This window comes from Mobula birostris, chromosome 32, assembly GCF_030028105.1.
Source record: "Mobula birostris isolate sMobBir1 chromosome 32, sMobBir1.hap1, whole genome shotgun sequence".
Taxonomy (NCBI): domain Eukaryota; kingdom Metazoa; phylum Chordata; class Chondrichthyes; order Myliobatiformes; family Myliobatidae; genus Mobula; species Mobula birostris.
Genome location: NC_092401.1, coordinates 2,936,664 through 2,963,276, shown reverse-complemented (window position 1 = coordinate 2,963,276; position 26,613 = coordinate 2,936,664). Strand labels below are relative to the sequence as shown.

At 40.4% G+C, this 26,613-nt stretch overlaps 1 protein-coding gene across 1 annotated transcript; it reads left to right on the top strand.

The window, feature by feature from the left end:
• The first annotated feature begins 442 nt into the window (after positions 1-442).
• On the top strand, positions 443-26,408 carry pin1 (peptidylprolyl cis/trans isomerase, NIMA-interacting 1). The gene is made up of 4 exons (XM_072248241.1): positions 443-551; positions 18,186-18,386; positions 20,229-20,339; positions 25,306-26,408. Exons 1-4 carry the CDS (start codon positions 494-496, stop codon positions 25,413-25,415), a joined length of 480 nt encoding a protein of 159 aa, XP_072104342.1. The 5' UTR covers positions 443-493; the 3' UTR covers positions 25,416-26,408.
• Positions 26,409-26,613: the final 205 nt, after the last annotated feature.

Genomic DNA, 26,613 nt, shown 5'->3' with positions numbered 1-26,613 from the left:
TCAGAATATATCAGCTTTAAGAAATTGAAATAATGAATTTCAATAAAGTGTACGGATAAATAAATGCAAAATATATATTGTTTTTATGCTTTGTCAGTCTTTTCAAGACTCTTGCAATGTATTTTAAAATAGGTAATTATGTTTAATTTCCAATAAACGGCGCAGGAACACTGAGTAAACGTTTATTGTTGATGCAGTTTCACCAATCGTGGCGTGACAGACAGGGTGATTTCCAATAATATCTCGGATCTGTACAGATGGGCGGGATGTTCCATAACCACGCTTCCGGTATTATGCTAGGTTGCATGAGGGGCGGGATCAGATAATAATTGCCCTACATGGTGAAGTTTGATTGGTAGAATCGTTGATAGACGCCAATCTCACCAATCAACTTCGAGCTACCGAAGGCGGGTTGCTGGCTGTCGACTCCCGCAACGTGCAGGTTAGGTTGCGCTTGGTCTTGTCTATTAGCAGCAGCACGACGACTGAAGCGATGGCTGAAGAGGAGCCGCTGCCCCCTGGCTGGGAGAAGCGCATGAGTCGAAAGTCAGGTAACACACACACGCCAAAAAGCACAGTTTCAGAGCAGCAATACCATAAAAGACTGATGATGGTTGAAATAAAACGTTGGTGGGAGGATTGGTGGGGAGAGAGAGGCGGGACATGGGTAGGCCCCTGCTGCATTTGTGGCCCTTGTGATGGGGGGAGGTTGAGGGATGGGATGTTCTGGAAAGTGGGGGTTTGAGGCGAAGCTGGGTGGAGGGATAATTATAGTTGGGAAAAGCTGTAGGAAATGTGAGTGGTGGAGTAGTGAAGGTACTGGGGTGGAGTGGGGTGGGGAGGGGAATGGGGAACAGTGGCAACTGGAGGTAGTGGGTGGAAGGTTGGACTCCCTGACAGGTGGTGATGTTGGGTTTGGTAATAACCATAGAGGAGATGGTGGAGTTGGAAATTAAGGAGGTGGGTATCTAGGGTGGGTGTCTGGAGAGGTGCTGAGGTGTGGCTATTCAGTCTGGTGCGCTGGGACTATTGGGAGCGGAGTGCCTCTTGGTGTTTGTTCATAATGACTGGGAGGTGGGTAATCTGAAGATCTGGGAATTAGGGTTGGCATCTGAGATCTTTCCGACTTGGGCGTCTTTACCCTTGGTATGTGGTGATGGAGTGGAGAGAAAACTGTAGGGACATCATAACCATGCTGCTAACTCTGGGATGCCTACAGTTCACACCAGTCTTATTGATTATGGACTTCTCAGAGTCAGGTTTAATATCAACTGCATATGTTGTGAAATTTATAACTTTGTGGGAGCAATACATTGCAAGGCATAATAATAGAAAAAAAACTGAATTGCAGTAAATGGGGGGTGCTTTGGAGAGCTAACGTTTTCTGTCATTCATTCTCTGGGTTTTCTGTTTTCTGAAGAGTAAGAATTTCAGGTTGTATACTGTATACATTCTCTGATATTAAATTGAACCATTGTATGTGTGTATAATTAAATAAGTAGTCCAAAAAATTACAAATAAAAAAAGTAGTGAGGTAGTGTTCATGGGTTCAATGTCTATTCAGAAATCGGATGGCAGAGGGGAAGATGCTGTTCCTGAATCACTGAGTGTGTGTCTTCCTGATGGTCACAATGACAAGAGGGCTCGCCCCAGGTGATGGGGGTCCTTCATAACGGGTGCCACCTTTCTCAGGTGTTACTCCTTGAAGATGTGCTGGAGACTTTGAGGCCAGTGCCCATGATGGAGCTGACTAATTTTACAACTCATAATCCCTGAGTACTTTCTATAGCGCTGGCAGTGCAGACCCAACAGGTGAAGGAAGCTCTAAGATATACAGTCCTGGGTTCCTGAGCGTTGACACACACAATCACCTACTCTCTTTGTCAGCTGATGAATTGGTGCATGACCAGTAGTAGTCGAGCTCTGAAGTCACAGCTGTTAGGCTAGGTTTGTGGTGAGCACAACACCCTGAGGGAGATGCCTATGTGATCTTGTCCTTCCAATTTGCCTTTTGCAGACATGCAAGGACCAAGAGTCCTGTTTTCATAAAGTGGAAACCATTCTGCTCTCTGGTAGTGTAGTGCAGAATGCGACATGGTAGATGCAGCAGCTCAAAGCTGGGCATTCTGAAGACACTGTGGACCATTTGCAATGGAAGGATGCTCCGTCACAATCTAATCATATGACCTACTGCTACAGGATAAGCATGTGCGGAGCCACAACCTGAAAATGAGCAAACCAAGGAGTGGGGAGCAGCAGGGGATTAGATTGTGCTTAATAGCATCGGCAAACAAAGGTTGTCTCTGTGTAGACTACACGGTTTTGTCAATCCGATACATGTCATCATGTAATGGTGAAGTGGTGACATCAGGAACATGACTGTATATACTGTATCACATGGTTATCATGTGCTGTGTCGTAAGACATAAGCATTCTGAGTGTTCTTGGCAGATTGTTCCAGCAAAGTGGTTTACCATTGCCATTTTCTGGGCAGTGTCTTTACAAGACAGATGATCCCAGCCATTATCAATACTCTTCAGAGATTGTCTGCTTGGTGTAAGTGGTCGCATAAGCAGGACTTGTGATCTGCACTAGCTGCTTATATGTCTATCTTCCATTTGCTCCCATGGCTTTGCGTGACTGTGATTGTGTGTGGGGAGGGGGGGTGGGGGGCAAATAAGCAGCTGCTACACCTTGCCCAATGGTGATCTGCAAGCTAGTGGAGGGAAGGAATGCCTTACATCTTCTTCGATAGAGATGTATCTTCACTCTGCCACCCACAGTAGTGTAGTGTTTCTGATCGTCAGTTGGGTTTCAATTCCCACCACTGTACAAGGAGTATGTATGTTCTTCCCATGACTGTGTGAGCTTTCTCCTGGTGCTTTGGTTTCCTCCCGTATTCCACATATGTGTCTGGGTTGGGATAATTGAGTTGTGTGCATGCTATGTTAGCGTGGGAAGTGTGGCGCCACTTGTGTGCTTCCCCGGCCCCAATCTGCAGATGTGTTGGTCATTGACGTAAATGGTATATATCAGAGTCAGATTTAATATCACTGGTTTATGTTGTGAAATTTGTTTTGCAACAACAATATGTTGTAATACATAAAAAGCTGTAAATTACAATAGAAATATTTAAAAAAAAAATTTTGTATTTCATTGATGTACATTTTGCAAATAAAGCAAATCTCTTAAGATCCTTTTATCTTTAATCAATGATGGGTGGAACCAGTGTTTCAGTACTGTAGAATTCACACCGTTGTCCAGTCAAAAGTGCCAAGTGTAATATCTATTTCAGCTTCCACTGGAAATCGCCACACTCATAGGAGCTAGTCTTCATCTACTTTAATCTTCACATAATTTACTTTATGTAGCATGGGCTGTGGAACTAGAGAAACTAGCTGCAGTATTGCCCACATTCGAGAACTGTGCACTCTTCTAGCCAAGTTGTTTCAGTAGGTGCTGCACTGGCATCTACCTGTCGTTGTAGAAAATTGCCTTAGTGTATCTTCGAAAAGCAAGAGCACAGTCCATCTACACAAGGTGAAGTGATGGAAGATATAGTTCATAGCTCATGTTTAATTGTCATTCAATCATACATGAATGCCTGTGGATACAGCCAACTAAAACAGTGTTACTCTGGGGAAAAGGTGCAAAACACAGTACTAAGAGTCACAAAGTCACACACAGTACAAAGCACATATAGCTCACATAAAATATCTGTAACAGTCACGCAAAACAATGTAGTCCAAGATGCTGAGTCCACAAATGTTGCAGAAATCTACAGTCAACCACAATACACCTTGTCTTCTGAGTGAATACTGTGTGGCAGCACTGACTCCAGTTTGAATGCCGCACTACACCATTTCTAGTGGAGCGCACTGACTATGTCACCTCTCACCTGGGTGTAAACGGGCGACAATGTGGCCTGAGGCTTAGTCCTCACTACGATAGAGGCCATGCAGCTCCCCCCACTGTCCATCCCTGCCATCGTCAGTGAATTAGTCCTGCATTAACAATGTCCAGCAGGGTCTTGCAATCACCAGAAAAATGACGAAGATCACTGAATGTTAGATTGCACTCTAACTCCACTGCACAGATGATCTGCACCAATTCCAGCTCCTTCATTTTCTCTGCCAATAAGCAACGCGCTCATAGGGTAGACTTGCAGTACTTTAAGTTCTTAATGTCCAGCAGGGTCTTGCGTTAGTAAAATGTGTTTAAGAAGGATAGTTACAGTTGACCCCATAGAAGCTGCTGCAATAGAACACGGCACCATCTATGGCCTATCAAATCATGGTACTATCAAATGGCATTTAATTTCCAGTACCCACATGGAAAAATAACAATAATTCCAAGAAGTGAGAATAATTGCCTTTAATATCAAGACAGCATTTGACTGAGTGTAGTAAAACAAGTTAGTGGGCATTGACATTGTGGGGGAATCTCCAGTGATGGTAGTTGTGGTTGTTGGAGCTCAGTCATGCATCGGATGCTGTACATCAAGTTGGAAAAAGTATAGCTGAATTGCTGAACCTGGGGAGGAGAGTTTGGATTGGTGGATAATGAGAACAGAAGAGATTTTAAAAAGGTAGGTATTATTAGGAGGCAAGTAGTTAGTATAAATTTATAGAGTGGAACGGGATGTCTTTGTAAGAGATCCCAAGGACAGTGTCATCTTGGGTCCAGTTATTTCCATCAATCATGTTTTTTCCATCATAAAATCTGGTGGGGATATTTGATCCTATTTTGCAGCTTAGAAGTTGAGCAGTTTATATTGGCCTGGAGAAAGTTCGAGACACACTTGCATATGGGTTTAAAGTGGCAAGTAACATTCATAGTGCCAAACAGTGATGGTGTTGGACAAGAGTTTGCCCAATTGGTATTCATTTGCATAAGTACTGTCAGTTTCTTAGTCCCCATTGACCTGTAACTCAACTGCAGCAATTGTATAGGTAATGTGGCTATAGCAACAGATCAAAGGCTATCTACCTTGTGAGTGACTTATCATCCAATGCTCCCAACTATTATGAAATACTCTCTACTTTCCTATATGAGTGAATTTTAACCTCATCTAGGGTAAAACAAAATATAGGCATACCAGCTGGTGCACCTTGGCTATACTGTGTTGCACCTGCAAAGTGCTGACCAACATACTTGAATTGGAAATTCAACCAGCAACTCTGAAGAACACGTTCTTCCACAAAAGTTATGAGCAGTAGATGTATGTGAGCAATACTAGCTACAGATTTCCACTCCCAAGTCTCATGCCATCCTGATTTGGAAATGCATCTCCATTCTTCAGAGGTTCATTTATTATCAAAGTTTCCAATTCTGAAATTCTTCAATTCTCTGGGTAGCCATGAAACCAAGAAAGAAAAAGGCAGTGCGATTATCAACCCCTAAATCCCTCCTCCCGCACAAAAACAAGCAAAAACTGGTCAGGCACATCGATCCCTAAGTTGGTTGAAATTTTGAAACTCTACCAACATCACTGTTTGCACATCTTAACCAGAAGTACTGTCATAGATAAGATGTAGAAATCCATTCTGGCAGTTGAGAATTGCTAATAAATGCTATCTTGTTTGGTAAGATGGCATTGGTGAACCAAGGTGATAGTCTGCGAACTGCTTACAAACTTCTAAGTACAGTATACCTCTTTCTCAATCTGCAGTATGTTATATCCCTTTAAGCACTGCACTTTTAAACCATCTTGATGAACTACAGATTTCATGATCTGAAGGACTCAGTGGACATTGAAGGTGATATGACACCTTTAAGTGGATGAAGTTTCATCGTCATGGCTAGAAACGAGGAGGAGGTGGGGCTCCAAGCCAGGCTCAAACACAGAAGAATGAGGCCCCCCCACCCTCTACCCAGCCTCTTGTTCTCCAGCAACAGCACATTTGCTAACAAGATTGCTGTGTCAGAGGGAAATGAGGGATTGTGTTCTGTGTTTTACTGAGATGTGTCTTCCTCTGAGCATGACAGATTCGGTGATCAGGTCAAAAGGCTTCTTGATACACAGGATGGATTGAACTGATTCAGGAAAGGCAAAAGGTGGAGATATGTTTCCTGACAAACTCTAATTCTCCTATGTGGCAGTTTTCCCATACTCCTCCAACCGGAAAACCTAATGATCAAGTGCTGACTGTTTTATTTACCAAGAAAGTTCTCCTTTGTGATCCTGACCACAGTTTACATATTACCATTGGTCAAATGTAATTAAGCATGTGAGATACTGCATGCTGCTGTCACCAAACAAGAAACAATCCAGCCTGATGTAATTATAATCGGCAATTTCAAATAGGTTTGTTTGAATAAATCTCTGACCAATTGCCATCAGCATGTAATCTGTAGCGCCAGAGGTCCAAGCACAGTAGACAACTGCTATAATATGATAGAGAATGTCTACCATTCCATACCCAGACTGCATTTCAGGAAATCTGATCACTTGGTTGTCATCTTTCTACTTGCATACAGACTGAGGCTAAAGAGCAAGGCTCCAGAGAATTCCAGGCAACAAATAGATGATTGAGGGAGAACCTCAGACAACAGCCAGGTGGTCGTGGGAGGCAAAGGTGCTGAGGGCCCAATCAGACGTATTTAGTTCTGGTGACCAATTAAGATACAAGACCCCAGGTATGATCTCTGGAAAACCATTTCATGGGTGAAGTAGCAGTTCCTGGACTAAACTTAAATCAATGAAGGATGCTTGACCTGAATGCTGTTACCTTTTACAATGCGAAATCAAGCAACATAAGTGATAAGAGGGCTTCATTTCCAGATGAGCTCCATGCCTTCTATGCTCACGTTGGCCATTAAAACATGGAAGGACCTTCACAAACTCTCAATAGCCCCTGATAACCCTATGATTTCAATCTCTGAGGCTGAGATGAGAGCATCCTTTAGGATGATGATCCCATGAAAAGCATCTGGCCCAGATGGGGAACCTGAGCAAATACTAAAGACTTGTGCTGATAACTGGGTGGAGTGTTCACCAAGATCTTTAACCTCTTGCTTCAGTCTGAAGTATTCATTTGGTTTAAGCACCCTTCAGTTATACTGGTGCCTAAGAAGAACATGGTTCTTCTGATTATTTCTGGTAGCACTTGGATCCCCTGTAATGAACTGTTTTGAGAGGTTGGTGATGAAACATTTTAACTCCTGCACGAGAAGCCGCTTGATCTACTCCAATTTGCCTACCGCACAGCAGGTCCAAACCAGATACCATTTCATTGGCTCTTCACTCAACCCTGGAACGAGACAGCAAAGATGCATACATCAGGATGTTCTTCATTGATTACAACTCGACATTCAATGCTATCATTTCCTCAAAACTAATCAATAAACTTCAAGACCTTGGTCTTAATACCTCCTTGTGCAATTGGGTCCTGGAATTCCTCACTTGCAGGCACTAGTCAGTTCATTTGGCAACAACATCTCCACAATCTCCATCAGCACAGGTGAACCACAAGGCTGTGTGCTTAGCCCCCTGCTCCACCTGCTTTATGCTTATGACAGTGTGGCCAAGCACAACTCCAATGCCATATTTAAATTTGCTGATGACACCACTGTTGGCTGAATCAAAGGTGGCATATAGGAGGGAGACTGAAAATTTGGCTGAGTGGTACCATAACAGCAGCCTCTCTCAAATGTCAAGGAGCTGATTATTGACTACAGGAGGAGGAAATTGAAGGGCCTTGAGCCAGTCGTCATCAGAGAATCAGGTGGAGAGGGTCAGCAACTTTAAATTCCTTGGTGTTATTTCAGAGAACTTGTCCTGGGCTCAGTATGCAAGTGCAGTACGACGGCAGCGCCTCCACTTAGAAGTTTGTGTAGATTCGGGATGACTTCTAAAACGTTGACAAACATTTATAGATGTTTGGTGGAGTGTATATTGACTGGTTGCATCACAGCCTGGTTTGGAAATGCTAATGCTATGAATGGAAAATCCCACAAAAAGTAGTAGATATGGCCCAATCTATCACTGGTAAAGTATTCCCCAGCACATCTATACAGAGTGCTGTCACAAGAAAGCAGCATCCATTGTTAGGAATTCCCACCACCCAGGTCAAGCTCTCTTCTTGCTGCTACCATCAGGAATAAGGTACAGGAGCCTCAGGACTAACACCACCAGGGTCAGGAACAGTCATTACCCCTCAAACAAGATCCTGAACCAGTGGGGATAACTTCATTCAACTTCATTTGCCCCATCATTGAACTGTTCCCACCACCAATTGATTGATCTTCAAGGATTCTTCATCTCATGTTCTCAATATTTATTTATTATTATTATTTCTTTTTTCCTTAGTATTTGCACTTTGTCATTGCATGTTGTTTGTTTATCCGACCTGTTGGATGTGGTCTTTCAATGATTCTGTTATAGTTCTTGGATTTGCTGGATATGTCCACAAGTAAATGAATCTCAGGATTGTATATAGTAATGTATATGTACTTTGATAAATTTACTTTGATCTTTTGAACTTTGATTGTTGCTAAGGATACGCATATCTCATCAGAAGCTATTTCTGAGAGTGAATGAGCCTAGATTTTATGCAGAATTCTCAGGTCCACCTGGATTTTGTGTTTTAGTAAATCTTCTAAGGTTGCAGTACAAGCCAGTTGTCATTTGACGGTGGCAAAAGAAAACTGAAGATTTAGAGCACAGGAAGAAGCTATATGTTCAAACCTGATTTTGGAGTTCTCTTAATTACACAGCTAAACAGTCATCTTCCATTATGCTGTCTCTTTCAGATAAACAGATAAACTGCAGCGACAGTAAAACAGAGTTCGTATTACAGGATGATCTTTTAACAAAACTACTCAAATTTCATACTGAAAATCTTGCATGGAATTGTTGAATTCTATATTAAGTATTAAAGGTTGTTCCTTATCAGGTAGTTTCTTTGCCCTGTTGAGCCCTGTTGGAAGAGTGCAAGAACTATGTGTGCATTTGTTTTAGCAGACAGAGACACCAAGTGGCTTAGTTTTTGCTTTCTTGGTATTGTACCCATGTCCTTTTTCACCTGGCTGAATACATTTGTTCTCCCTCCCTTTACTGGCTATATATAGTAAATTTTTAACGATTAGCTATATTTGTCACATGTACGTTGAAAAATCAAAACATACAGGTGTCCCCCGCTTTCCGAACGTTCACTTTACGAAACCTCACTGTTATGAAAGACCTACATTAGTTCCCGGTTTTTGCTAACAGAAGGTGTTTTCACTGTTACGAAAAAAGCAGTGCGAGATAAAAAGGCAGTGCGTGCCCTGAGCCGCTGCTCTCCCCCGGATTCGGAATGGCATTCTCGCCGGCATTGCTTAAACACGTGCCTGTGAGCAACCGTTAGCAAGATGAGTTCTAAGGTATCGGAAAAGCCTGAAAGAGCTTGTAAGGCTGTTACACTTAGCGTAAAACTAGACATAATTAAGCGTTTCGATCGTGGTGAACGAAGTAAGGACAAAGTGAGTTCGGCTTATGGAAGTTGACGAAGATGATGTTGAAGAGGTTTTGGCATCCCATGACCAAGAACTGATAGATGAAGAGCTGATGCAATTGGAAGAGGAAAGGATAACAATCGAAACAGAATGCAGTAGCGAAAGTGAAGTTGTTCAGGAACTGAACGTGAAGCAACTGCGTGAGATTTTCGCTGCAATGATAAAGTACAACTTTAATTTTGAAAGGGTACGTCGGTTTAGGGCATATTTGCAGGATGGCTTGAGTGCTTATAAAGAATTGTATGATCTAAAAATGTGTGAGGCTAAGCAGTCAAGCAAGCCTTCCACAGCAGACGACGAACCTTGACCTTCGACATTGAGGCGGGCAGTCATAGGAGAAGATGAGCTGCCTGCCCTAATGGAAACAGACGACGATGAGATGACACCCCAGTGTCCCACCACCCCAACCCCCAAGCCGCGGACAGATACCGATTTGCGGAGAATGCAGCAATCGCCTCTGATCTGGGCTGACAATTACGTGCCGGGCGGCACCTAATTAATTAGCTTGTTTGTTTCGGCTTTTTTCTTAAAGATGTGCTGTGTGCCTCCTGGCTACTGCTGTACCGCTGCATGCTTCGCGGATCGGTATCGGTTCGCTGCCCGGAGGGTGGGGGCCACTGCACCACCCCAACCTCCGACTCAGCCTAACACACCATCATCAGTGTGCTCGGCGCTGTCTTCCCAGTTCCAGTAAGTAATGCTACACTGTACATACATTATTTCTACTTTATATCGGCTGTGTATTTTTACGTGTTATTTGGTATGATTTGGCAGCTTCATACCTTAAATGTTACTGGAGAGAGTTTTGCCCAGAGCGCTTGCACCGTGTTTTTGCCGACTGCACTTGCGTGAGATTTTCGCTACAGGAACAGTGCAGGCAATCGTTGTAGAGAAGTACTTCTAATTTATATAGGCTGTATTATCATGTCATTCCTGCTTTTACTATATGTTACTGTTATTTTGGTTTTATATCTTAATTGGCATGATTTGTTAGGTTATTTTTGTGTCTGCAAACGCTCACAAATTTTTCCAGTATAAATAAATGGTAATTGCTTCTTCGCTTTATGACATTCCGGCTTACAAATTGTTTCATAGGAACACTCTACCTTCGGATGGCGGGGGAAACCTGTACAGTGAAATGCCTTGTTTGTATCAACGACCAACACAAGCTGACGATTGTGCTGGGGGAGCCTGCTCCTGGTTCCAACGTAGCATGCCCACAAATCACTAATCCTAACCCTAACAGTATGTCTTTGGAACTTGGAAGGAAGCTGGAGAACCCGGAGGAAACCCACAGTCACACATTCCTTACAGAGAGTGGTGGGAATCAAGCTCCAATTGCTAATCATGGCACTGTAAACTGTTGAACTAACCACTAGCTGTTGTGCTGCCCCAAAATGTTTAAATTTGTTAAGCAAGATACCCTTTTCATAAACACATGCTAACACTTTCTACTTTGTTAATATTTCCATGTGTTCTGTCTTTATTATGTTATATGATTTGTTTGTAAGTCATTCAACATTTTCAAAACTAATTTTAGGATTACTAAAATGATACTCTTCAATTTTTTTTCTTCTTTTTTGAAATATTTGGCACCCTCCAATCAAAAAGAAGAACTGCTCCTGAGTCTAAAGAATTTTGTAAGGTGATTACAAATGCATTAATAATTTTTCAGAGTTGCTTCCTCTAGTGTTCTGAAATCAGATTAGATCTCAGGCTTTTGTGCCTTTTGAATATTTAATAAACTCCAGTTACTGAGAGAGAAATACATCCCTGTTTCTCTATTGAATTTTGTGCAACCGTACCTTAAAAATGGTGGCCAAGTATCATGTTCTATAATATATTAAATGATTGAAAAACTGATTACCTTATGAAGTGCATTACACAACTACAAACCCCATTTCCAGAAAAGTTGGGATATTTTCCAAAATGCAATAAAAACAAAAATCTGTGATATGTTAATTCACGTGAACCTTTATTTAACTGACAAAAGTACAAAGAAAAGATTTTCAATAGTTTTACTGACCAACTTAATTGTATTTTGTAGACATACACAAATTTAGAATTTGATGTCTACAACACACTCAACAAAAGTTGGGACAGAGGCATGTTTACCATTGTATTACATCACCTTTCCTTTTAATATTTTTTAATCGTTTTGGAACTGAGGATACTAATTGTAGTAGATTTGCAATTGGAAATTTTCTCCATTCTTGCTTGATATAAGACTTCAGCTGCTCAGCAGTCTGTGTTCTCCGTTGTCTGATCCTCCTCTTCATGATGTGCCATACATTTTCAATAGGAGATAGATCTGGGCTGGCAGCAGGCCAGTCAAGCACATGCACTCTGTGTCTACAAAGCCACGCTGTTGTAGCCCGTGTAGAATGTGGTCTGGCATTGTCCTGCTGAAATAAGCATGGACGTCCCGGGAAGAGACGTCGCCTTGATGGCAACATATGTCTCTCTAAAATCCTAATATACACCTCAGAGTCAATGGTACCTTCACATACATGCAAATCACCCATGCCGTGGGCACTGATTTACCCCCATACCATCACAGATGCTGGCTTTTGCACCTTTCGCTGATAACAATCTGCATGGTCGTTTTCATCTTTAGCATGGAGAACTGGACGCCTGTTTTTTTTCTGAAAACTAGCTGAAATGTGGACTCATCTGACCACAGCACAGGGTTCAACAGTCTTTCGGTCCATCTGAGATGAGCTCGGGCCCAGAGAGCTCATCTGGGCCCGAGCTCATCTGCGTTTCTGCATAGAGTTGATGTATGGCTTGCTCCTTGCGTAATACAGTTTCAAGTTGCATTTCTGGATGCAGCGACGGACTGTGTTGAGTGACAATAGTTTTCTGAAGTACTCTCGAGCCCAGGTGGCTATAATTGTCACAGTAGCATGACGGTTTCTTAGGCAGGGCTCGAAGATCACGTGCATTCAACAGTGGTTTCTGACCTTGCCCTTTACGCACTGAGATGTCTCTGAATTCTCTGAATCTTTTCACAATATTATGTACTGTAGATGTTGAAAGACCTAAATTCTCTGCAATTTTGCTTTGAGAAATGTTCCTTTTGAACTGACTAACAATTGTCTCACGAATTTTGGCACAAAGGGGTGCCACGACCCATCCTTGCTTGCAAAGACGGAGCCTTTGATGGACGCTACTTTTATACCCAGTCATGATACCTCACCTGCTACCAATTAGCCTGCTTAATGTGGAGTCTTCCAAACTGGTGTTACTTGAATATTCTGTGCACTTTTCAATCTTATTTTAACTCTGTCCCAACTTTTGTTGAGTGTGTTGCAGCCATCAATTTCTAAATTTGTGTATATTTACAAAATACAATTAAGTTGGTCAGTGAAACTACTGAAAATTTTTTTGTACTTTTGTCAGTTAAATAAAGGTTCACGTGAATTAACATATCACAGATTTTTGTTTTTATTGCATTTTGGAAAATATCCCAACTTTTCTGGAAATGGGGTTTGTATTAAAATGTCAAATCTCCTTGTTCCACTGGTTCTTGAGTCCATGTGGGTGACCGCCATCTTAGATTTTAAATCTTGGAATCTGACGTTGTGCAATTGTATCCTTTGTTGGAAATAAATACTTTCTTGCTCATAATAATAGAGAAATGTATTAATGGTGCCCTAGAGAATGGTAGGAATAACACTTTCCTTCAAACAACTACCAACTACAGCTATATCCCTTGCATTGCGTAACATAATTTTAGTACCCAGTTTTGATCTTGAGCTTTACTGGCCACACTTCTTGACTGTAGCAGACTGCTGGTATTAAAAGAAAAAAAAAATACAAAGAACCGTCTTGGGACCTGTGTGAGATGCAGGTAATCAATCAAAAATTAGTGATGTATGTGTGGAGGTCTGGAATCACTTGAATTTAGATCAAGTGCTGTGAAAGCAGAAAATACCAGTTCAGGTTACATTTGTGAGAAGAGAAAGGGTTAATGTTACAAGTTGAAAACCCTCCATCTGAAGGAGAAAGGATCTTTGCCTAGTAGTATTAACTCTCTTTCTTTTCACAGTTGCTGTCTGACATGTTGAGCATTATATTTATTTTGAATCATTTACCTACTAGCACCAAAAGAAATAAATCTAATTAAAATTGTTTGCCTATTAAATATCATAATATTAGTTAAATTTAATTATTGAGGGTTTTCAGCTTTTAAAACTGGTTGGAATATTCATGATTTGAATACTTGGATCTTCACCTTCTGTTGGTCATTGTTCCTGGAGAGTTGCCAGCAAGTAACTTGTCAGTGACTAGTTTCATTGGGTGCAATGGCATCTTTCATATTAGTTAGCTGTTTGGATCTATCTATAGTCAATTATTAAAGTCAGTAGTCAAAGGACACCAGAGGAATATTGACTACATATTGTTTTGCTCAGCCATCATGTATAGCTGAAAATTGCTTAGCATGAATGAAAAGTGGATCAGTGCCTTTACGTTCTAAATGCTTCCTCCCTTTATCCTAATGTATCTGCCTCTACCACCACCCCAGGCAGCACATTCCAGGCACCTGTGTGTGTGTGTGTGTATATCTGTGTGTGGGGTGTCTGTGTGTGTGGGGTGTGTGTGTGTGTGTGTGAGTGTGTGTGTATACACACACATGTATGTACATGTACACACTAACTTGCTTCTAATGTCCCCTTTCAAATTACACCTTTTTCTCATCTTAATATATGCCTTCTGTTATTAGATATTTCATACCTTGGAAGAAGATCATCATCCCAGTAAACCTGTTCTGCACCTTCTACAAAGCCTCAACGTCCGAACAGCAAATTCACAGTTGATCCTGTGCATCTTGATCTTCTGGATGAGCCTCCCATGAGGGACCTTATCAAAATCCATGTAGACAACATCCACAGCTTTACTTCTGTGAATCACCCTCATCACCTTGTCAAAAAATTCAATCAAGTTAATAAGGCACAACTTGCCCCTCATAAAGCCATGCTGGCTCTCCTTAATTAGGCCATGATTTTCCAAATGCTCATAAATTCTATTCCTAAAAATTCCTGCAGTAATTTCCATACCATTGATGTGAGACTCACCAATCCATAGTTTCCAGGACTATCCCTAATTCCCTTCTTGAACAATGCGGCAATATTAAGGGTTCAAATGTTCATTTATTATCAAAGTTTACAACTCTGAAATTCTTTTCCAGGTAGTCATGAAACCAAGAAAGAAAAGAACAGCAGCAAGATGATCAACCCCCAAATCCCTCCTCCCCTCACAAAAAACTAAGAAAAATGGAACAGGCATATCGACCCCTAAATCCCCCTCCCCCACACACAGAAAAAACAAGAATGATCAGGTGAAAAACATAGTATATTTAAAAACTGTAAGTCTGGGGAGAAAGAAGTATGGTCCAAGTCCAAATCCAAAGCATAACATTCTCCGGACACAGCAGCATCCCTCTCCATAGCAGAGCAATCCCACCAGTGATCAAAAGGTAGTCTCCCCTCTCTGTAGCAGAACAATTTCCCCCAATGATCAAAAGGCAAGCAGGTGGCACTCATCTACTGCATTCGCCTCGATGTTTCAATCTCCCTTGTTGCCTTAATCAGGGTACAATGGAAACTTTAATTTCTGAAATGGAGTTGAACATGGGCTTGCCACGAGATTTGCTCTTCCTGTCTCCCGGCATCCTCTCAAAGATTGCAGAGTGCTGGAACGCCCAAACGATCTTCAAACAGCAAATCACAGGTTTCAGCAGTTCCAGTCACATTCAAGATGAAAAACAAACGTAAAAGAGATTATAAAAAAATGTTTTTTTATATAGTTTCATGACCTATCCAGAAGATGTTGACTGAAGGAGTATTGCACGCAGGTGCCATTTTGACCGGAACATTAGCTATTCTTTCCAGTCCTCCAGGATCTCACCTGGGGTTAAAGAGGACACAAAGCTATTGGCCAAGACCCCATGAATGTCTTCACTTGCCTTTCTCAGTAATCTGAGATATATCCCATTAGGCCCTGGGGATTTATTTACCTTAATACTCTTTTAGGAGACCTAACACTACCTCCTCCTTTACCTTGAAATGCTCTAGCATATTAATACTCTCAGCCCTGACCTCCTTATCCTCCATGGCTTTCTCCTTGGTAATTATTAAGCTGAAGTACTCATTAAGGACCTCACTCACTTCCTTTGCACCTAAGCAAATGTTATCCTCCTGCTCCTATGTATTTATAGAATGCCTTGGGATTCTCTTTAATCCTACTTGCTGAGGATTTTTCACGGCCCTCCTGGTTTTCCGAATTCCCTCCTTGACTTTCCGACTTCTTTATAATCCTCCAGGGCTCTGTTTGATGCTAGCTTCCTAAGCTTTACATACTTTTCCTTTTTCTTCTCGACTGAATTCATCACCTGCCTCAGCATCCAAGGTTCTTGTACTTTGTCATCCATGTCCTTCCTTCTGATTGGAACATACGTGTCCTGTATTCTGTACAGTTGGTCTTTAAGCACCCTCTGCATGTTGGATGCGAACTTGCCCAAAAACAGCTGCTCCCAATTGTTTTCTCAAATTCCTGTATTCTTAGATTCCCCTCTCAAGTCCTGGCAATTTATACCAATTAGTTGTTTGGGCCATCATAGACATTAGGTCCTTTTCCATCAAGTGGAGATCTGATACTAATGTTAATGAACAGGAATGTTTGAAATGAAAGTAAATTTCTTTTTCTTGGTCAGAAGAATTTCAAATATTTTGTGCAGTGGATTAAGAACTGCCCTAAAGTGATTTATCCATGGATTATGCTGAGCTCCCTGTAGTGTAATAAACTGTAAGTGAGAAATTCACCATTATATTGTTGGTGAGTACATTGGAAATAATAAGCAATAGGGCAATTTGTTTGTGATGACTTTAAACTCTATAAAATAATTGTAGGTCATATAATCCGTGTTTATCTAATTTAGATTATTGCAAAACCTAAAGTTGTGCAGAAGCCAGAATAAATTAGCGGTAAAAATAACGCAGTACTTTATATAACCTGTTCCATAAAAAATTCAGTTGTATTCAGTAGCTTTTGAACAAGCACCTAGGATGAAAAGCTTAGTTAATGAACTTCTCTTGAGGTTTGGATTAGCTCCAAGTTGCAGTTTGGAACAGCAAAATAAGCAATTAATGACTGCAGTCTTTACCTGGAAATAATGCAAGACAGAACCACAGTCACTTTGCATGACATTCAGTAGATAGCATTAGCAAATAGAAATGCCACCAAACCACAAAAGCGGGTGTTGCAGAATGACAGTAACTAGCTTGATCAAACTGGTACCAATTAGCAGGCAAAAAGGGATAGAGTCATGAGTGGAAAAGCATAGAAATTTGATAATATTCAAGAGGGTAGATATTTTGGAGAGGTAATAGGCAAGAAGTAATTTTAGAAATTGGAGGAAATTTCCATTGCAGAGAGATTTGAACATTTTAAAATCGGGCTGTTGGTTAATGTGAAGACTAGTGTAGGTTAACTAGCCTGGTCATTGGCACACAATTTACAGCTGTAAGTAATCTCGTATTCAGATGAAGAATCACGAGTGCACTACATAATGTGAGAGGCGTGGTTGATGGATTTAGTGGCACATGGAATGGAGCAGAGAACAGAGGGTTTTTGGAGTGCAGATAAGCAGCGAGTGAATCAGAATAAGGTTTATTATCACTGACGTAGGTTAAGAAATTTGTCTTGTGGCAGCAGTTCAGTGCAAAGACAAAAATCTAAATTATGGAAATAAATAGTGTTCAAAAAAGAGATAACAAGCTAGCAGTCAGTCATGAACCATTCAGAAATCTGATGGCAGAGGGGAAGAAGCTGTCTCAGGTGGTGAGGGTACTGAAATGGGTGCCACCTTTTTTTGAGGTACGGTGTCTTGAAGATGTATTTCATGGTGCTGAAAGTTGTGTCCGTGATGGAACTGACTGAGTATATAACCCTATTCAGCCTCTTGTGATCCTGGGCATTGGAGGCTTCATACCAGTTCTGTTCCCCATTATAAATCTATTAGAGTGTTTGATGATATACCAGCTCTCCTCATTATTATGTCTAAAAGTAATTAGGCTTTGTACATCTGCCACATTGGAAGTGGTCTTGTATGGTTTCAGAGAACTGCCAAAGAGCAGGATGGAAATCAATCTGAGAGAGCACTGTAGTTGATGACTATTTTTCACTTCAATTAGTTGAATTAAATTTCTGCCAGTTCAAAAATTGGATGTTAGTTATTCAGTCCTGAGGTAGTGGTGCATGTAAACTGGATGTCTTGGAAACTGATGCCATATGTTTGGAAATAGGAGAAATTGGCAAAGCATTAAAGTAGTAACTATGTTAAAAAAAAACAGAATTTGGACATCCTACAGTTGTGGGGAGTGCTACATAAAGGTGAAAATAATGCAGCAAGTTAAGGTTGATTACATGGAGATAAAATGAAGAAAGCTAATTATCATTTGGAATGATCACCAGCATGATCGAAAGGAATACTACCCAATCATTTTCCACTTTGGTGAAGGATGGTGTTATTACTAGACACGGCCTAATTATGATATGGAGTTATATCTAGAGCTTTTCAAGAAGGAAAATTTAATTAGTGAGAAGAGAGAAAAAACAACTTTGAAAGATTCTGCTTGACTGTTGGTAGTTTGTGAATATTAATACCTCTGACCTTTATTTTGTAGGTCGTATCTACTTCTTCAATCATATAACTAATAAGAGCCAATGGGAACGTCCCAAAGCGAGTGGGAACTGCAGTTCTGTTGAGCCTGACAAAGTCCGGTGCTCGCACCTCTTGGTGAAGCACAACCAGTCGCGGCGACCATCCTCCTGGAGACAGGAGGAGATCACACGCAGTAAAGAGGAGGCGTTGGAAGCATTGAATGGTAAGTGGATGGTAAAACCTACCTCACTGAAACCACAAAGTCTCTGTGACTTGGACCATCAACTGGCTTGGTGATCTGTCATAGCTATCCAATGACAGAGTTGTTTTACAAATTTAAATGTTGGCTTTGTACTTTATATAGGCCTGTTAATGCTACACATTTTGTCATCTAAATCAATGGCAAGTGCTGAAAGTGAAAATTATCTTTTTGCATATGGAATCAAAAATGTGTTAATTTCAATAAGCAATGTATGAAGAGAAATATGGTACCTTAAGTTTGATGAAAAGCTTTTGCAGGAACACAGCAAGAAATCTAGGGCATTGCTTTTGATTCAACAAGCTTATTGTTACCAGATATCCCTAAAACATGCCCCCACTTAGTGTGGGCAATGTGGTGATTCAGAATGTCTGCCTTTTAGAGGTACTTGCCCTCTACTCACATCTCCCACTCTCAGGAATCCAACAATTAGAAGTGAGATGAGAAACTCTACATTACAGTAATCTAAATTTCTAGTTGTTATGATGATTGTTCTATTGATAGGGAATAGGCCTGCTGATTTTTGTATATTTCAGAGGACAGTTGCATATCTTGTTTCTTCACCATTAGTTTACTTTACATTGCCTTGAGATGGCAGTAATGTTAGCAGTCTCTTCAGTAATTGTGAATAGACTTTTAATCTTCACTTCATTGAAACAAAGGAGTTCCCTTTAATACATTGTTTTCTGTTTCCATTATAGTGCAGTGCAGCACAGGAACAGGCCATTCAGCCCACAATGTTGTGCCGAACCAACTAAAAAGCAAAACATATTTCCCAAACATTAATCTCTTCTACCTACACATGTCCCTATCCCTCCATCATCTTTACATGCATGTGCCTATCCAAATGTCTGTTAAAAGTGTGTAATGTACTTGCTTCTACCACCAAACTAGGCAGCACCTTCCAAGCATCTACAACTCTGAGTGGAAAAAAAAAACTTGCCTCTCATATATTGACTGATTAAAGTAGTCCTGATATAACCTGTAACAGTTGGAAATTGCTTGTAAAAATACATTTTTAATGTTTGGATTTTGAGGCAAAAGTCATTTTGTGATGACTGGCATAGATTTCTCATGAGCCAAATATTGGTCTGTCATGTTTTCTGAGTAAGCTAAGTAACACACGCACTCTCTACTTGAAAGGGTTCCTTTTTTATTGTTTGAGTTTTGGGAACATGGCCAAGACTACAATAATACAGAGTGTTGTAAGTCAATTAACCTAGGACTTCCAATGTCCTCTGAAGTTCTCACATGTTTCTGTTAATAATGTTGTCTACAAGAGTAATGAGTTCATTCTCAATATCCTGGACATTGGTCTAGATGTAAATATGGCAATCTAAATATTTGGGAGTTGAATTGGCAATTCCATCTGAAACAGCAGTATGGATATTCTGTCATCAAATGGTAGTGACATTCGACCTTTAATATTTTTCAGGCATAAGTTAGCAGGAGGCTATTGATTTTGCTGCAGTAGATAGCAGATTAATTGTAGAGTTTATTGTGTATTTGTACTTTATGTGGTGCACTCTTGGTTTGGGTTAAACGCTTTCTCTTCAGTAAGACTGCTGTGATAATTTATAAATTCAGGTTCCACTTGGGTAATGCCTAAAGTGATATGCTGGGGCCTTTTTTCAGATTTGTTTGGATGTAGTTTCTAATTATCAGCTTCCTAATATGAGTTTTCAGTGCTTTATTGTTTAATACCCATAATGGGATTGTGTGGTTCAGAGGCATATTGTACTGTTGGGATATTAATAACAATGCTGAGTAGTTGAATATTTCATTAACCTTTGTATCTTTATTCAGAGTACATCCAAATGATCAAATCTGGAGATGCATCATTTGAAAGCTTAGCATCCAAATACAGTGATTGTAGCTCTGCAAGAGAAGGTGGGGATCTAGGCTACTTTGGCAAAGGTAAGATGTGATATCTCAATGATCTGCAGTAACGATGACCGGTCACAGGCTGTCACTGTTTCCATTTCCACTAGTTTGATTGCAGTGATAACCCAATAGCAATAGCACAGGCTGCATTTGGTCACTATCCACCATGATACAAATGGGACTTTGTCATATTTGACTGTGTGGGATTAGCGGCTATCAGTTTCCTGTTGTGAATAGCCAGAACCTTTAATGCTGATAATCCCCACCTGTAATATGCTGCACGGTGATTTCATTCAAGGAATCTGTTGCTGAATTTACAAGCTGTTTGCTGCCTGTTCTTCTAAGAAAGTAAATCCCTTAACTTAGAAATTTTATTGTTAACTTCTCTGATTGCGACCGAGGTGGCACTGGTTTGGATTAATGTAATTTGATTTTTCCGCTGCTTGCTTTCTTTTCCTTTTAAAGTACTGACCTTTCCATTGCTGATTTCGCCCTGTGCTGCATAAGCAAATAACAAATTGAACAGGATTGTGTTTTACCTTTGTCACCCCACCTTCTCATCCTCCTCTGGTCCTCTGATTTCTGTTGTCTTGTCCATAGTTCCCATCTTCCATTGCAATGGTCCAGCTAGTCTCCTTCTCCCACCCTCTCTCCACAGTCCTGTAGATATTTTTACATTTACAGTAGATAATTATTTAGTTCGCTCTTAAATATGACGATTGAATCTGCCTCACTGCAACACCAACTATTGTATTTCAGATATTAGCTGGTCACTGTATTGAAAAGCTTTCCTGGAATTACGTTTTATTTTTCCAATCTCCTTCATTCTGTTTTCCCTATTTCTTAACGCCTCTGCCAATAGCAACAATTTTTCTGTCTTCTCCATCTACATCCTTCATGAATGAAGTATCTCAGTCAGATTCCTTTGCAGTCCCCCCACCCCAGATTTCCAAAGAGCACAATCCCAGCTTTTCTAATCTACAGTCTGTCATTATTTTAAGTATTGTAGTCATCAAGCCATGTCACATGGAAAACAGGTTCTTCAGCCCAGCTCGTCCTTACTGACCAAGTTACCTAACTGCACTAGTCACATTTGCCAAAGTTTGGCCCACATCTCTCAACCTTTCCTAACCATGCACTGATCTAGATGTCTTTTAGAACATCGGAATTATGCCCATGCCTACCATTTCCTCTGATAGCACATTCCATATACTCACCATTCTCGCTGTGGAAAAAGTTACCCCTTTGGGTCTCTTAAATTCTCCCCTCCCCCCCATTTTAAGACATTGTCACTGGTCATGTGCCCTCTTGCCTTCGAGAAAAGACTGGCTATTCAGCTTATGCTATTCAGTCGTTCAAGTTCCTTTCAATCCCTTCTTGTTTGGTAAATTGCTCTGTTTTTTGCTCCTTGTCGTCTCACTTTGTGGTATAACATATACAAAGAAAAAAGCTTCAATGTTAGAAATGAGTTTAGATCTGCTCGGCTCACTTTTAAAAAGCTAAATTCTCACATTCCTTTTTAATTATTTGTGACTTGAAGTTTAGTTTATTATTCAGTTCTGTCTTAGGCATGTTTTTTGATTCATTCATGAAAATGAAATAGTTTTGTTCAGATATGCATCTCATTTTGGTATCTAAAGTTGGACTACATTTGTTGGTAATCTCATGCTCTCAACTCCAGAGGGATCCCATTAGTAGCCACATCTTCCCTCTTTACCCCATCCTCCTGCTTTCTGCAGTGACCTCTGTTTCTTCCTTGACCACTCATCCATTTAGGTTCACCATTCCCTGTTCTCTAGTAATTTCCTCTTCAGCTGCAGGGGATGCAGCACTTGTCTCTGCACCATTTCTCTTATCACTATCCAGGGACCTAAACAGGCTTTCCAGGGTGAGGTGGAGATTCACGTGCACCCTGTTCGACCTGGTTATTGTAGTGACTGCTCAAAATGTGGCTTATGATTTGTTGGTGAGACTAAGCCTAAACTTAGGGTCTTGGATATGGTGTGCATTCTGTTGACATCATCCACGCTGAATTTTCAGTTGCATATTGTTAATACTCTATGCCCACCCTGACCTGTGTGTTCACAGGCTTCTCCACTGCCAGGGTGAGTCCAAAGGCAAACCAAAAGCAAAGCACCTTATTTGCTTTGGATAGCAAACAGTTTAAAGGCATGAACATTTGAATTTTGCAGATTTGGTTTCCGTTAGTCCACCCAGGGTGCTTGATATTTAGTGGAGTTACATCTGTTTAAAAATAATTCTACAGGGCACTTAAGCTTTTTGGAGCATTGTTGAAGTAAGACAGCGTGGATTGCATCTTCTTCCATTTGGCTGTAAGCCAACTGCTTTCCCACATGCTAAATAATTTTGGCAAACTGTTCATCTCTATTATAACTTCAAGTATTTTAAAATTTTTATTAACATCTATTTGAAAGTGGTGATTCTTTTTTATCACTTTGCAATGTCTTCTGTAAAATTAAGTGCTCATCCACTGTAGGTATCAAATAAGATGGTGAAGTGTGCATGAAAAATCACTGAGTGCCTAAACATGAATAATTGGAGTGCCAGCACCTAAGATGGGGTGAAATTGAAAGTGTTGCTGACCACTCACAGACCAGCTCTTCTTGTAGTCATCCCAAGCCCAAAAGTTCTCACTTACAGTAAAATCGAGGCCTCAAAAGGAGGTGAAATGAAATTTGAAAGTTTTCAGCTGGTATTAGTGTCCTATTGGCATCTGCCAGTGTGAGTAACTGGTGGAGGAACGTTATACTTTTCCCTGGTAGATTGCATTGTTTTATTGTCAGTTTCCCTGTTTCTAATGCTTGACAGGTATAGTTCCAAAAGCACAAAGTATTTCCTATCTGGAAACAAGCCAGAGTGGACACAGTCTATTGAATTATTGCAACTATGAATATTGTACGAACAAAGCATTTTATTGGCAACAGTTGGGAATTCTAATGTTTATTCTGGAAATTGCAAATAAAGCAGTGAAGACTTTGAAGGAATTTAGGCTGGAATAGGTAGGGTGTAGTGACAGAAGTTTCTGTCATTAGCAGATGGTTTGAGGGCTATGGAGCACCAATTTCAAACGTTTTGGGCAAAAAAATCACAAGAAATGTGGAAGTAATTAGGGTCCTGGAATTCATGACCGTGGCTATGGAATCAAACACTGCCTTCTGATGGGAATTGGATAGCATTGAATAATTGGCAGGACATGGGAGAAAGAGTAATGGGACTGACCAATCTTGGAATCAGAATATAGTTTGTTGGGCTAATGGTTGTCTACGGAGCTTTAAGAACTGATTTTAGTCCTGAAGTATGAATTGTTGATCTTGAATGACTTGACAGGAGCTGATCTGGGAAAGGAAAGGATAACTGTTTGCTTCCCCGGAGGGATACACAGAGCTGCAAAACCTTTATATTTCTCTGGGCGTTGGCTCTGATTCAGCACCATGCAGCGTAGGTTGGCAGTCAGCATAAACACCTTTTCATCAAGTAGTATTTGAGAGTAGAACCAGGAATGTTCACCTTTTGCTCTTGGTAAGTTGAGCACCTGAAATAGTAGTGGAAGTTGGTTTGAATCTTGGGCAGCTCTTTTTCTGTGTCACAAGGGAACAAAAGTGATACTACATGGATTTGTGTCTCAGTATCACAGTTTGTGCTGTGGCAAATTCATGAAGAATTTAGCTTGTGAATACGCTTTAAATTTTAAATAGTTGAAAGCAATTCTTAAATTAAAATTAAATATTTATACTGCAATCAATAGTTGTGGCTCTCAGTCAGTCAGTCACTTTCCATGTTACAATTGACTGATGTTATTATCCATAATGGATGCTGAGCAAAATACCGCTCAAATAAGATTAAGAAATTACTGTAAGTTCTCAGCCAGGAAACATCCATTGAATGAGAATCAGAGTTGACATTTTCAGGTGATGAATCGTTCCATTCCACTAAAACCTGACACATTAATTTTCTCTCTCCACGAACATTTTTAACAATACCTGTAATTAAAGGTCATCTAATTTCCTTTGCCTTAGCAGCTCAGCAGCTGTGATAAGGCATCTTCAGGAGATGTGCAACTTCAGATTAGTAAATTGTGGTGTGCTCGAAACATGCTGATGTTCCATGATCGAGGACTCTGGGCTATAATTGGGTGAAACCACTGCAAAGACTCTGGGGCAGCACCTTCCTGCCATTGCAAACTAATAATTTGGAATCTGTTTAAAATGCCATGGTTGTTTTGCTCAAACAATGTATATGGATAATTGATGTCAATACTAGAAATAAAATGATGAAAATATTGAATTGAATGGTCTGCATTGTATATTTTTTATGAATGATGTTTATTTTGAAATAAAACTCCCTGCTGAATGCAGATGACTCCAGTGTTGTGGCCTTTCAGGTTATGGGAATTTGCTCTTGCGGAATTCACAAATCACTACCCAAGGATTTTAGATTTAATTTTACTGTGTCACATACATTGGAACATAGTGAAATGTGTTGTATGCATTAAATCAAATCTATGAGGATTGTGCTGGGCAGCCCGCAAGTGGCTTTGAGATGCTGAATAAAATACACTCTCTCAGAATGTGAGTCAATGGGTCAGTTAACACAAATGTCTGTTATAAGTGGATTTTTGTGACATATGCACAACTGATGTTGCTTTGCATTACAGGAAATCATAAGTCTATTTTCTAGCAACGTAGTCTTCTCAGTGACATGGGGGGGGGGGGGGGGGTTGCTTATTGACCCGCATGAACACAGCATTTTATGAATGTGATTGTGGAAGTGACCAGTCAAGATATCCAAGGTATCCATTCCATCGATTTATGGATTATATTGTATGTCCTTTTTGTTTAAGAACAATACTTCCAATATGAGTCAGGTCTTTCCTGCCACTCTTGAGATTTTCTGACTTCAAAGAGGAGGTTTTCTTCTTATTCTGTGATCTTTGACATCTGTACACACTGATCTTTTTATATTTTGCTTTGTGTTGTAGGTCAAATGCAGAGGCCATTTGAGGAAGCCTCATATTCGCTGAAGATTGGAGAAATGAGTAATCCAGTTTTTACGGATTCTGGTATCCATATCATACTCCGTACTGCTTAAGGTGCCTCCTTGGGTTTGTCTTTGCAGAGTGAATCACCCAGCCACTACTGAAGACCGTTATGGAAACATTCACCCACTTTGCATCATATATTCTGGTCTCCCTAGTAGTTAACAATTTTGTCTTCGGTCATTTGTCCAGCACGCTTGCAGGCACTCGGGACGGCATAGGGAGGAATTGACCTTAACGATAATAGAAAATGAATCTTTACGATAATGCTGTATTCAGCAGTCCAGTCATTGATCCAATATGTAGGGTGACTGTGAGTTAGTGCCAGTCTGAGCTGTACTGCCGTTACACTGTTGTAGCTTCTGCTATACATTGTATTAAAGACAATTTAAATTTTATTGAAGTAATGCAGGCTTAATTTAGACAAAACTAATGTTTATTTTCCCAACACAGAGCGATGGTGAGAAAGTGTAGCACTCGTATTATCATTCAGCATTGCTTTAGTTATTAGAAGTTACGCTAGTGCAAAAGTTTATTAGGTGTATGTGTTTAATCTCTTATTGCTAGTAGTCTGTTAAGCTATTGTTTATAGTTACAGCAGGATTCTTTACCACTTCCATGGAAATGCTTAAGCATTGATATGTGGGGAGGACTTTAGATCACTCAACCTTTGGCTGCTGTGCTCCTGAAATACAGTATTGCTGTAGAGTCTTGGACAATGATTGTACAGTTGAACCACCCTGTTTCTCCACCCCAGCCCCACCACCAAATCCTTGACCATTCCACAAGATACCAGTAGAAATGCTGTTCTGAAAAGTTGTTGTGGATATCAGAATGCCTGGTAGAGAGCACAGAATAACTTAATTTTGCTCTTTTCTGTTGTTAAGATCTTTTTAAGCTGGTTAGTTTGCGTGTGCATGCATTTTTTTTGAACAGTTCAAATTACACCGAAGCTATGGAAAGAAGCTGAGGTTATGGGAAAAGTAAGGTTATATTTGTCTGGCTAAGTCAAAATAAAGAAATTCCACAAAAAAAAATACAGCCAGCCTGGCGTCTGATTTTTGGTGTAGTTGATTGTCTTTCAGCAGCAAACTAACTTCTGGAGGAACTTGGCAAGTCAAGCAGCATCTGTGGTGGGAGATGGAATTGTTGATATTTTGGGTTAAAGCCCTGTACAGTGGAGAAGAGGAAGTCAAAGGCAATTTATTTGTTATATTCACATATACTCATTTTCTTGCAGGCATTTACTGA

What these genes read in the sequence shown, in the direction of transcription:
- pin1 (XM_072248241.1), top strand. Translation starts at nt 494, where the DNA reads ATGGCTGAAGAGGAGCCGCTGCCCCCTGGCTGGGAGAAGCGCATGAGT. An exon ending in GCGCATGAGTCGAAAGTCAG is followed by an intron (nt 552 to 18,185) that starts GTAACACACACA and finishes TTTATTTTGTAG; the next exon opens with GTCGTATCTACTTCTTCAAT. An exon ending in TCTAGGCTACTTTGGCAAAG is followed by an intron (nt 20,340 to 25,305) that starts GTAAGATGTGAT and finishes TTTGTGTTGTAG; the next exon opens with GTCAAATGCAGAGGCCATTT.